Source organism: Gobius niger (genome assembly GCF_951799975.1).
Source record: "Gobius niger genome assembly, chromosome: 18".
Taxonomy (NCBI): Eukaryota; Metazoa; Chordata; class Actinopteri; order Gobiiformes; family Gobiidae; genus Gobius; species Gobius niger.
Window position 1 is genome coordinate 6,622,345 of NC_136869.1, and position 13,945 is coordinate 6,636,289.

General features: G+C 40.8%; 1 protein-coding gene across 1 annotated transcript in view; it reads left to right on the top strand.

Moving 5' to 3' along the window:
* The window catches only part of LOC306977684 (cadherin-18-like), a 210,428-nt gene that overhangs the window by 123,716 nt on the left and 72,767 nt on the right, over positions 1 to 13,945 (top strand). The window contains exons 5-7 of the mRNA XM_079576098.1: positions 136 to 303; positions 6,792 to 6,979; positions 10,726 to 10,979. Coding sequence (XP_079432224.1) covers positions 136 to 303; positions 6,792 to 6,979; positions 10,726 to 10,979 — 610 coding nt within the window. The remainder of the gene's footprint in view (positions 1 to 135; positions 304 to 6,791; positions 6,980 to 10,725; positions 10,980 to 13,945) is intronic.

Below are 13,945 nucleotides of genomic sequence, written 5' to 3' on the forward strand. Positions count from 1 at the left end.
AATTTGAGAATGTTGCGATCTCGAGCAACACAGCGACCTTTCTGTTTAATGCCTGTGCTGCGTTCAAGAGCTCTGTGGTTAAATGTCAAGCGATAATCAATAAATCCATAATCCCTCGTGTGTTTCTCTTTGCAGGAATCATCAGAACGGCCTTATCCAACATGGACCGCGAGGCTCGGGAACACTACACCGTCGTGATTCAGGCCAAAGACATGGCGGGCCAAGTCGGAGGTCTCTCTGGATCCACTACTATCAACATCACGCTAACGGACGTCAACGACAACCCGCCCAAGTTCCCCCAAAGTACGTAGTCACTGAATATTCATGGAGGCTTAATGGTTTTTATTTAATACTTCACCAACCCCACACTAGAGAATGCAGGCTTACGATAGCTTTGGGGATTTTTACATTGGTATTTAATCTGTATTACTTAAAATAATGTATGGACTAAGGCCTCTGAAGCCCAATGCCTATGATATTTTAAAAAGACACATTTTGCTGCATCTGGTGTTGGATGCTTTGTATTGAGGGAACTTAAATGCTGAAATGATCAGAAGGCATTCAGATCCAATTGTCAAGCAAAGGTCTGGAACACACGAGGTGAATTTATGGTTTTATGGGACTATTTGTTTTTAGGCCAAATACTATTATAGCAGAGCAGCAGCTCTCTGTAGTAATACATTCGTATTTAGAGAGACAAAATCCTAATTTATTTGTTTCCTGGGGAGATAAAAACCCATAATGTACACTTACATTACAATTAAAAGCTCGATAAGTAAAATTAAGCAACCATTCTAGTGGCTGTATCCTCACTTCAACTTCTTATTTCCATACCCCATTTAAATTTGATTTGATTGACTTTTTCAGCATTTTGAGCGGCAAAACATGGTATTTATGAAAGCCCCCACGATCATTAATTTTCTTGAGTGATGGTAAATACAATACACACACTTACATGCATAATTTAAATGGTAATCAAAGTTAGCCGCCACAAAACTCAGGAAGTTATAATAACTTGCGGAAAAAAGTTCCAACAAGTGTTGCACTTTGCAGATCGGAGCTAATATTCCTTCCTGGCAATTTGGCGGTGAGTTTCATTTTGAAAGTGGCAATGTTTGATATCAATCATAGTTTGGCTGCGTTCTACAGACTTTCTCAGAACACCTTGCAAAGGAAAAGTCATTATTACAGCAGCTAAACTAAAAACTAAATTGAGTTTCAATCAGGGGTGACCTAAGACTGAACCAGGAATTGGTATTCAAAGACTGGCCCGTTTCACTATCACAGTTACCAGGACAAAACTTAAGCCAGAAATAAGACCAAAACATAGGTTGGGCAATGGTTGCTAGCATTTCTGACATACAATAAGAAGGTCCATATTCTGCAAGTTCAGGGTGGGGTTCTCTGACCTCCCCCATCCAGATTACAGTATTCTCCGGAGTATAAATCGCACCAAAAATGCATAATGAAGAAGAAAAAAACATATACAAGTCACTCTGGACTATAAGTCACACCAGCCTTGGCAACTACCTGGGCATGGAGGCTAATTGCTCTGTTAACAAACCTCTCCCGGCAGCACGTTGTTCAAGCTCTCATTTGCGAACTCTTTCCTCCAGCTGTGGACATCGACCTTTTAGCCCGCAAGTAGCTTTTTGTGTTTTCTTCATTGCAGTAAGAGTCACCTCCCCTTTTCACCCGTCCCTCCCTCCACACTTTCTTTCTGCAGCTCGATTGCCAATCTTTAAATTTTGGTGGTACAGGAGTGGCAGGTACTGGGACACAAGCCTAAAGCGCCCTCTAGCAGCTGTCAGTGTGAACATATTTTGATATATAAGTCGCACCTGAGTATAAGTTGAACCTCCAGCCAAACTATGACAAAAAAGTGTGACTTACAGTCTAGAAAATACTCAAGTCAGATGTATTGCTATTTTATGCCCAAATACTATATTTTAGTGCCATAAACACAAAACAAAATCACCACATATTTTATGCCTTAATATTTGAAAACAGAATATTAAGAACTGGACAAAACGTACAACTTTTTAGCAGAAACATGTGGTCAATTTCAGCCAAAACGGCAACTGTGTATGTTTAGACCATCATTTTGGTATTTTTGCTGAACTTACCCAGTAAAAATTGTTAATTACCTTTAAGGCCTTTTATAATCTGGACCCCAGGAAGACTAGCCATTGTCAAGGGCAATGGCTAATGGGGATCTTAATAAACAAAGAAGAATAAACAAAGAAGCCTCGATTTTGGCATAGTTCATCTAATGATTAATAATGCCCTTTAACCCCTTAACGCCTATTGGCGTAAATCGGCAACATACCTCTTCTTGCCAGACTGTGGCTAAAATAACGCACGTTTTCCCTTGATACCTGTTTGCGCACATCCATGCCGTACCTAGGAACGTTTTGCAACCACTAGTTTCTCGTAGGACCGGTCAGAGAAGGAACCACAAGCGGGTCATGGTAGCTATTTAGCGGAAATAGCATTTCTGCAAATCGAGGCAGCAACTTTGATGAAATCTTCAAATGTAAATTGAGTTGTGCTAAAATAAAATTATGCAGCAGCTCCTTGTTTCCATCTTTAGATTATTGATTGGAATGAACTTCGTGTGATGGATTTTTTTTTTGTTATTTGAAGATTTAGGTACGTTGCCGATCGGCAACATCAGGCCATAAAGGAAAACTGCAGTAGCTCCATCTGGTGGCCACAGTGACCGCATTTTAGTAGTATTTAGATGTATTACAGTGCTAAAACGTTTTTTAGAACATGCCATTTTAGTGAAATTCTATAATCATTGTAACAATAACATACAAAGATATAAAAAAAAAAGTTAGCCCTTTTTTTACACAGAACAAAATGAAACCGTTGGTGTTGTTTGCAAAGCGACCACAAGGTGGACCTACTGGACCACAAACAAGAGTTCCACGTCCGAAAATAATGTGCAATTATAATATAATTTGCAAATAAGTAATGGTACATAGAGGTATCTGATGTACAATGTATTATAAAACCTCAGGAAAGGGAGCAAAATCTGATAATTAGTCATAAAAATTGTAGATATTTTGTAGATAAATTGTCTGCACCTTTATAAAGTGCTTTTTTTTCACCTCCCTACATCAGGTGATGAAAGCAGCAGCAGCAGGGAAGGCACTGATGACAGGAACAGCAGTAATGAAGATGTTACTGAACATCCTGATGCCCTTCCTGTTACCAGTGCTGCTGCTGCAGGACGGCATCAGCTGCTCAAAATCAACACTTTGCAAGAATTTAGTGAAAAGCGTTAGCTCTGTTTACTGTTCTAATATCCTAACCTGAATACACAAGTGTTCAGTGTATCTTACAGTGCATTTACATTTGTAATAATTGTGAATAAATACATTTTGTCATTTTCATACATTTACAACTTTTGCCTGTTGTTGCCGAATTACAACATACCCAAAATTGCACTTATGCCTGTTGTTGCCGATTGGCAACATACCTAAAACTATATCTATACTATGTGCGACATAAAAATTTACAATCTCCACTTAATTTAGCATCAGCTTGAAAGCAAAAACACTGATAATAAATTTTTTTATATAATGGGAAATTAGTTCAGGCGTTAAGGGGTTAATGGCCGTGGAAAAGTCCAGTTGTAAGTCCACAAAATCACAAGAATAAATTCTGCCGACCAAATCCAAGGTTTCAGTCTCCATGGGTCTACGAGACTTCAGTCAGTTTCATGAGCCACTTTCAGTCCGATTACAGTCAGCAAAAATGTCATACTGACCAAAATCCTGTTACACATGCAGAGAGTTCAGCTAGATCTGTATTGTAATTCCAGTGTTGAAAGGTAAAACGTCTATTAAAAATCTCATTTAGGACTTAAACTTTACCCGTGCCACAGCCGCTTGGAGAAAAATTCACATGATGTTCTAATATATGAATTATTAAAGGTTATTTCAGCTGCTACCAAGTCACACCTTAATGCTCCATCAGCAGTAAGGCCTGTGCTGTAACTAACAAAGCTGAGGTCCTTCCTGTGTCAACTTTCTGATTTTTTTAATGATCGCTTTGCCAAAGGGGAGATTTAGTAAAGCAACCAATTAAAGTTGTACCTTGCGAGTACATCTCACCTTCCACTGAATACATTAGCGAGTTGCATAAAGCACAGAGAAAGCAAGGAGCAGCTATTCTTAGCCATGCGCCCTCAGCAGCTATATAGCCGCCATAGATCACCTGAGAGTGTCGTGTGAAAGTTGTACCACTAACACAGTACGGGAGAAGTTTAGTAGGTGACTGTGTTGCTTCTGCACTATGGCTTTGAGATGCAGAACTTCTTTTGTATTTTAAGGAAAAGTTAAGTTTCTCAGTGTTTAAGATTTATTCTCACTGTCAACCACAATGGAAAGGTTCATGTAGATTTGCATTTTGAATTCAAGGGGAAACTGTTTGGTTGGTGTGATGCTGTGGCAAATGTACACCATGTTGGTATAATGATTATGTGATGTGCTTAAAGCAGAACTAGGTAACTCATGCCCCTAGAGGCCATAAGCGCCACTGCAGATATCATAGCATGTTACGTTGTGTTACTCATTAATTGTCCGTGAGAGTAAATACTACACTGACAGAAAAGACAAAGGGAGAGTGGGCTATTGTGCATCCAATCACACAATGGAGATCTTTTTTTTTCTTTTCATTTTTTAGCTCAATCTTGGCTGTAAATACTGTTTAAGTGGTGCTAGCCCGCAGTTAGCTTTGCCAATTTGCCTGTTAGCTTCGTCTTCATGACTCCATTAGTGTGCATTGGGGCCTCCGTTCTGGAGGCAGCGAAGTTGCAAGTGTGGTTTTCAGGCCAGGGACACCAGGGGGAGATGAAATACCCCCCAATCAACCCATTAACAATTACATTACCCTCAGAGGGACATGTTTGATGTTTTTATAAATGATTAGCTTATTCAAAAACAAAACAAAGCAAAACCCCAAATCCTGCCGGGTCATGTGACCTCTGTGATCACATGACACAACCAGCCCATGAATATGTACAGTATACAGGTGTGTGCAGCACAGTGGTTGAGAGCTGTGGATGTGGATGTCTTTCCCCCCTAGTGTTTTTTATATGAAAACACAAAAATGGCAGAGAACTTGCATTACATTTTTTTTTCTCATATATCAGTAATGTTCAGCAAAAGTTTTTCCTCAATCACCTGCAGTGTCTCGCGTTAATTCAGTTTAGATTTGTCACGGGGAGATCTACTTATTTCCTGTTCTTGTGGTGTTAACAGTAGTAGCTCCTTGCGCCTGTTTACCCCACTCATGCTTAATACTTTTTGGCTTCGTGAAACGTTAGTCTCATGAAATGATCGCCACACTTTTATAGTCCATTCCCAAAAGAACAATATGCTTTTAATGGCGAGACGAGGATGTCTTATATCTGCACATTAAGGTCCCGGCATTAGCACTTGTTTTGATGGTCCATTCCCACATCACAGCAGTCTTTTATCCCGCACGTCTCTTCCTCCGTAGATACGGCACAATTACCCAAAATTACGCGAGTGCTCATCAAACGCTTTCATTTAGCTCCCAACGTTTTTCTTCCATTTTAATGACAAATTTAACTAATAACAGAGCCGAGAATTCTTTGTCTTTCAGAGTGCCTCATCAAGCACAATCACCCCTGGGCTAAGACTCTTTTTTTCTTCTTTTTTTTAACTGCGGGAGGGAAAAAAAAAAGACTCAAACCATCAACACTGAGTGAATAATCATTTGCCTGGAGTTTAGTCTTCTCCGCTGCTGCGCTGTCACCCCTGGTCTCTGCGGGCAGCAACCAGTATTTTTTTAAATGACTTTCCCCCAGGAACAATCAGTGGTACAATTAAAATGCTTAGCTCGGGCCTTTCTGTGAGCGTGCACTAAAATGTATAAGCTATACGAGTGCACAATATGTCACAGAGACGGGTTACAGCCATAATGAGGCGCTATGTTTTTGTGGACAAATGTGTTCTTAAAGCTGCATTACGCAACTTTTTTTGTGGAAATGAAACTTGATATTTGTGCTTATTTGACCATTATGAGACCAAATGGTTGCATGAGTGGTTATTATGGCGCCTTTACTTTTCATCACAGAGGCTTCAACAACGCTCCAGGATCAGTTGTTTTGTAGGTTTCCTGGTGGGAGGGGCCATCTGCAGTGAAAACCTACCAGAAACTCTAAAAACAATTGACCCCGGAGCATCATAGAGGCTACTGTGATGGAAAGTAGAGGTGAAATAAAGGCTGCTGGGTCACTGAAAGGTCAAATACACACAAAAAAAAAACTTTTTCACATAAAAAGTTGCATAATGCAGCTTTAAGGCCTTCTTATGCAGATTTTTGCCATCCACAATCCTGTTCTTAGCTGAAAGTGCTGTGAGGCTCAAGCGTATTTCTGGTCTCTGATGATGCTGTTGTCATGCCCATATAAGGACATTTAGAGGGCGTGTCTTTGTATTTGCATAGTCAATATGATGTAAATGCCATGTGAATCTGCCTGACCATTCTCCAGAAACTTCTTAAAGTGCTAATTACAATAAACCTTTTCTTGAATGAGGCCACACGTTTAATATACATTATTTTCAAAACTGAGCAAACATTGACAGGACTAGGATTTTTCTGACCTCAGAAGCTTCAAATGTAAGACTGGTTCAACACACAAGCTCAGAGGCCTAAATTAAACTGCTTCCTCCTGAGGGTCAGGACTATCATAGACCCAACTAACTCCTGTGTACAGTACTCTAACAACGGCCTTTGTTTCTCTCCTTCAGAAAACTACGAGCTGTACGTGGTGGAGTCGGCGCAGGTGGGAAAGCCGGTGGGAAAAATCAAAGCCAATGACGAAGACATCGGGATTAACGCGGACATAAAATACAGCATCATCAACTCAGAGGGAGCCAACACATTCTCCATCTCCACAGACCGGGACACCAGGGAGGGCATCATTAGCCTCAAGAAGGTAAGATACAAAACACACAATGCGAGATACGGCGGGGTTATCAACAGGTGTCCTTTATTATGTCATTTTATTTGAAGAATAAACAGTAAGTGCTTGGCTGTATTTGCATCGTAACTTCATAAAATCCCTGCTGAAGCAGTGTTGTTTTTTGCAGCCCTCTTAGTTTTAGTTTTAGTCACATTTTAGTCATTTCTAAATGTAATAGTTTTTTCTTGGTTCAGTCGATGAAAACTCAAAAAGGTTCAGTTTCATCAGAAAAAGTAAGTACAAACAAATTAAAGCAGTACTAGGTAACTCATGCCCCTAGAGGCCATAAGCGCCATTGCTGGCGTCCTAGCATGTTACGTTTTTTTACTCATTTATTGTCCGTGAGAATAAATACTACACCGACAGAAAAGACAAAGGGAGAGAGGGATATTGTACATCCAGTTCCACATTTTTTTCATCAAACATGGCTGGAATTACTGTCTAAGTGGCGCTAGCCCACAGTTAGCTTTGCCCGTTAGCCTGTTAGCTTCTTCTTCGTGATTCCATTAGTGCGTATTGGTTGCTCCAACCCGTAGGCAGCGAAGTTCCAATTGTGGTTTTCTGGCCAGAGACACCGGGGGGAGATGAAAGACCCCCCAATCATCCCATTAACGCTTGAATTACCCCCAGAGGGACTACAGAAAGGATTTGTTGAAGTAAACAAGTTACTTAGTACTGCTTTAATTTACTGTAGGTCAATAAGTATTGGAAATTACGGTGAAGGTTAGCTAAGCTTTTGACAGACAGATTACACCACATTAGGCAAAAGTGAGTCAAGATTTTTTTATGAACAGCACCGTATACATAAACTTCTGAGGCCTTTTTTTAGCTCATCACTCAAAAAATGCATCAAAGTAATGAGTTTGTTATTGTCTTCTTTGACGAAAATCATACGCACTATTTGTCTGCTGTGTTCGCAATACTGTCTTGATTTTTGGCGCATACAATTTGGAAATATCAACCTCTTGTCCCCCACCTAAACGGAGCACCTTTTACTCCAGTTTGGCATTACACAAATCTAAAAGCTTCTTGAAAAGTGACAAAAAAGTGACAGAAGAGAAATGAAAAGAAATGTCAAAAAAGTGACATAAGAAAAAGATCTGTTTGAAGGGGCTAGATGCAAGTTAGCCATTTTATACTCACTACTGCCACCTCAGATCATACATGTAACTGCACCTTCTATATTAAGCTCGTGCATGACGGCACTTCGAACCCGAAGTGACACCGTTCAGAGTGACAGTGCAGGTTTTTAGAGGCAGTTGTGATGAACAGGTCTGGGCTCCTTCTACACATTAGGACATTGTTGGAACATGTAGGGGGAGGAAAATACATAATTGTAACATTTTAAAACTCCTTATAGTCCCTTTAAATGAGTGTTGTAGGTCTTAGCTTTCAAATTTTTGATTTTGGAGAAAATGCACTTAGTTAAGGTGGGGGTTAAGAGATGAAGGTACATATAGTAAAGTGTAAAGAAGAGACTCCACACGATTCTTCTGAAATGTGTTGAAATATCATCCTGCGGAACTTTCAAAGGGGAACTCCAGCTAAGTCGCAGAGTTACTCAAGGGTGTGCAGATCATTGGAGAAGAAGTATCTCCCTCCATTTCTTTTCTTTTACATCAAAGAAGCTCACAAGGTATAACAGACTGGAAACCCCTGCGCTACAATGTCCTCGATTCAACCATAGGCGTCTTCACTACATTCATTATTCTCTATGCATGTTGTTTTAGTGATCACACAGTTTATACAATCAGTTGATATCAGTGTTGTATTCAGCTCTCCCTCATGTGTTCGTAGGTGGGTTTCTCTTGACAAGGTAACATTATTTGTCAAACCCATTTCATGCAGCGAATTTGATGTGGTCCAGAGACATGGATCAAATGAGGCAAAATAAAGAAAAACACTCTTGTATTTGTCCTTGACTACAATTATTACTGTGTGAATTCAGAAAACAATAAGACATGGGGAATCCACTCATGTTTTCCAGCCTGATATATTTTCTCTTTGACAAATTGCCCTTGAGCTACACACAGAGTGTCATTCAGAGTCGTTTATTTTTCTGAATGAGGAAAGTCTACAGTCGACTTCATCTAAACAGATCATTTACAAAGGAGTTTCACACAGTTCAGTGTGAAAGACAGTTAGAAACGCACAGTAAGCTAAGCAAACGTATATATCTAAAGCTACAGCAATTTAAAATCAATTGGAATAACAATAGTCTGCTCGAGCTGCAAACCCCCTCTGACCTCCGGAAAAGGAACCAATTTATGTGCGGGGAACAAACCAATTGCTGCCAATTTTCTGCTGTTCTTTCTGAAGCGCGCTGATAATTTTCAATCAACAAATGTAATAAGAACCAAACTGTTTCTAAATATTCATTAGGTGCTTCCATTATTATCCATTATCCCAGCCCAAGACGGCAGAGTCTGCTGTTTACATTTCAAAACGATCCACGAGGTTTAGGTTTATTTAGATACGACGCAACAGTGGGGCTTAAATAAGTGGTTGGTCAAATTGCAACAACAAGTATGAACTACAATAAATGTATCGTCTTTCAATCAGCAGAGATTGATTTCGGATTAAACCAAATGTTGAATCTGATCAGGCTGTAGATCCAAACTATCCATAGACTCTATCAAGGACTATGCAGACAATGACAATAAGACATATTACAAGTTATTCTAAAAGCTGAAGGTATTTTATCTGCACTGTTTCTTCTGATTCTTAACTTGGTTGTACTTTTGAAGGAGAGAGCAACCAAAAAGAGCTTTTTCATGACTTCTGCAATAATTACTATATCGACTTTTCGTAAAGTAAAAGTGTGTTTTTCACCCTCAGTATGTTGTATTTCATTGTATTTCATGTTTATAGTGAAGTCATTTTTAAAGTCTTTATTGTCACTTTTAAGCTTTAGGGTTACTGTAGTTTCTATAGCACTAAAAACGCTTTAATAATATCAGACTCCAAAAAAAGGTGAATCAAAAACAACTGGACTTACATTAAAAAAAGAGCTGACAGTTTTGCTGTGCATCCAGACAGCCTCCTTTTCTGAGTCTAACCTGGATGACTGAGAATCTACATTGTTTCTTCAATAATATGTGACATACACGCATTGAGTTGCCTTGACTATGAAATGCGTGGTATGAATAAAGTTGCCTTGCCTTACACGGCACGGCATACGGGCGTATTTTCATAGCCCGAAATTTCATATAAGTCAGACTTTGAATTCTGTTATCGTGACAGGTCTACTCATGCCCTTTTATTGCTGTCAATACAGAGCACTGCCTGACATTAGAATAGCATAAGAAAGGGAAACAAATGTATATATATCATTGTTCACAAGTCTCCTATAAAGCAGGGGTAGCCGCGAGCTCAAGAGCCACATGCAACTCTTTGTTTCTCTTAATTTTTGTTTGTTTATGTAAACCTATAAATTGTATTTATTTGAGTGATGCATTGCTATTGTATTAAGCTACACCTGAGCCACAATGAAGGCCATACCCTCCACATCCGCCTATACAGTTTCAAAGATTTTACACAATAAAATGGTAAATAGTCTCAATTAATAAAGTACTTTTCCATCTGGATCCGGTTCTTTTAAATGGCGCATTTATTCTCATACTACCATTGAAAGAATATGATGTAGCCCATGCTTTGTTATTTGAAGGTAAAGATACTATTGCGACGCATTCACATGTCTATTGTTTTGTCTATTGTAGCCTTTGGACTACGAGCGGAAGAAGACCTACACGCTCCACATCGAGGGCACCAACACGCACGTGGACCCCAGGTTTTCATACCTGGGTGCGTTCAAAGACACCGCCACATTGAAGATCTCGGTCGGCGACGTGGACGAGGCTCCCGTCTTTTCGATGGATTATTATATCATGGACGTGTACGAGAATTCTCCCGGCGGCACCGAAGTGGGCACGGTGACAGCCCGGGACCCGGACAGCAATAACAACCCTGTTCGGTAAGAGATGCCTTAGTCAGTTTACACTTCGACTTTTCACCTTTTGACAATGTTTTCGTGAAATCATCAAAAAGATCCATTTAAATTAGTTTTGCAGGTCTTAGATGAGGTGTTACATTGGCCTATAGGCTGCAATCTTTTAGATGTGGGTAAAGCTGAACTCGAGGAAATGCACTTGGTTAAGGCAGGGTTTAAGAGGTGAAACACTTGTCACATTCTTGTGCTCTAAAAGGGCATAAAACGTTGATACAGTATTAGCCTGTGGCGTTGATCTTTGCTTCTCCGCACACAGACACGCCCACATTTGAATGCATTACCTTCAAGCCGTTGTGTAGCACATACAGTTCTCTCCATGGCATAAAAATATGGACTGGCTATAAATATGAGGTGAACTTATAGAGTGATCTGGAAAGGGGCCAACACTGCGCTGCATTTACTTGTTATAAGATTGTGGTTTAGAGGTTAGTCATATGGGCGCAAGGCAATAGAGCACTGGTATGTATCAAGATCAATACTAATAAAGAAAGATGTTTTGATGGGGTTGCAAGCGTGTTAGGGCAGTGTTGGAGTGTCCCAGCAGTCAATGTAAAGCACAAATAAATACTAACCTGTGCTTACTTGACTACATGTCGCTGACTGCACATATTGTAAAGGCATAGGACCCGATACGAGCGGGGACCCCCATGTGCTGCTCCCTGGACGGCTGTTGTGTTTGACCGTTATACCTTGACCTGTTTCTGAGCCTCGCTCTCACACAGAGAGCAGCACACGGGGCGATGGTGAGAGATTAATATAACAGGGCGCCTATAGCACTCATTTCTCCACCGCCCTTCTGGGATTCCTGTATCGCTGCATGGTTTTGTGTGTGTTTAGTTTATGGCCACAGTGCAGCGCTTCTCAATTAGTGGTGCACGGGCTCGTCCGTGATCTTCAGCTCTTGTTTGTCTTATTAAAGCCATTTGTATTCTTCAGTTTGCTTGTTTTAGGCCTAGTTATGATGGTTAGTTGTGGTGGAAATGGAAAGCTTGGAAGTACCGCTTCCAAATACTGCTCCTGTCAAACCCTTAAAGGAACAGGCCACCGTTTTTTCCAGCTATCGGAATACATTGGGAGAGGCCAAATGCAAACATCTTTGGTCGTTTTGCATGACTGAGGGCACACACAAAGAGCAGACAGGTACACATCAACTCGTCTAAGCTCAGGCAAGAACAAATCTCAGTATGGAAAAGTGGTGGCCTGTTCCTTTAACCTCCTCTGTCTGTGTGAAGGTGGTGTGTCAGAGAATAGTTGTTTTTCGGTAACATCTAGTTGATAATTATTGATGTGACCTTAAATTAACGCTGTATATATCGACGGCCATATTTAGAAGTGTGTACAGTGTGGAGGTCCAAAGTTCAGTGCAGTGAAACATTCAACCGGGTGTGTTTAAGAGAGGTTTAAACCATGCCCCACACCTTTATTTAGGCTTGGAACCATAATGAGATTTTAATAGTGTGGAATAATGACATTTGTCGAACAAAGTCCTATCTCTGGTGATGTGGGCCAATTCAACAAGAAGCCTGGAGCACCTGGAGGAAACCGACATGGGCATGGGACAAACAAACACAGAGAGGCCCCACCTACGTTGTTCGGGAATTAAATTCAGGACCTTCGTGCTGTGAGTGCTGACAGCGGTGCCATTTTGCCACCAGTCCCGGATCTTTTAAGGTTCCAGCAAAGCTAAATGTGTAAGGTGTGAAAAGTTAATAGTGGAGCAGCCGTGTGAGTGACTATAGCTTTGCCATACACTGCGGTATGTCTGGATGACGACACTGATAAGGATATGTTGGTCTTATCTCACTCCTCAGCAGTGACCTATTATGTATGTATCATGTTAGGGCAGAGCAAACCCAGAATTAAAACCAAAGATAGTTATTTTACACGTTGAGGCACCTTGGTTTATGATTGTCTCAAGCTAAACTAGAAAGTAACTAAGATAAAGCTGAACATTTCTTATCACAGAAAGCTTTATACAGGAGAATCCTGCAATTTTGAGGCAATACAAAATATCAGCTCAAGACTTTGGCCTGACGTGGGGTCGGCCATAACAACATGCTCTGTGGACACCCCGCATCACCTTTTCCCGGCACTCCTCCTCTCCGCCGGGACTTGGAAGATTCTATTTATCTTAATCTAGGGGAATAGCAGGGCAGCGAACGCAGCGCGAGGAGACCACCGTTTTGTTTGATTCATGAGGCTTAAGAATGTGTGATAGAGTCACCGCAGACAGGGGGGGGGATCTCCATATGAAAGAGCCACCGCTGTCCTCCGCTGGGAACACCTCTCCTTTATCCGTTTATATCACTCCTGACGCTTTAAAGGCGCAGGTATCCGGAAGAGAAATGCCTGCGTGACATCCACTTGAACTCAGCAGAAGTCAAAACAAGCACGCTGACTCGTGTCCTTGAATGCAGCGCGGGATTAGCTTGAGCACAGCTTTGATGAGAGACAAGACTGAATTAAACGTAATTAAAAAAGTGACACATGGAATGGGGTTAAGAAAAAGGCATTTGTGAGATGTTTGAGTGAATAATATATGATGAGCTTCATTTTGAGCTTGGACTGATTGGTTTCAAAATGCATAACGCTTCAGCCACAGTATGTAGAATGGTGCAGTCCGTCAGCAGTGAAAACCTTCCAAACAGTTGATCCTGCGTCCACGGTGACAGAAAGTGAAGGCGCCATGCTGACCACTCATACAGCTGCTGGGTCACTACAAGGTCAAACATGCACAAATAACATAGACATCAAGTTTGTGCACTCCTTTCACCAGGCACAAGATCTGGCCCTTTATGTGCCCTTCACCTCAAGCCACCATTTTTAATGCCAAATCACAGGCACCATGATGAGCACAGTTTGAGTACAGAACTGCTCAGAACAGGTCCAGTGTTGCTTTAAGTGCAACACAAAATCCAGGAAATGCAAAT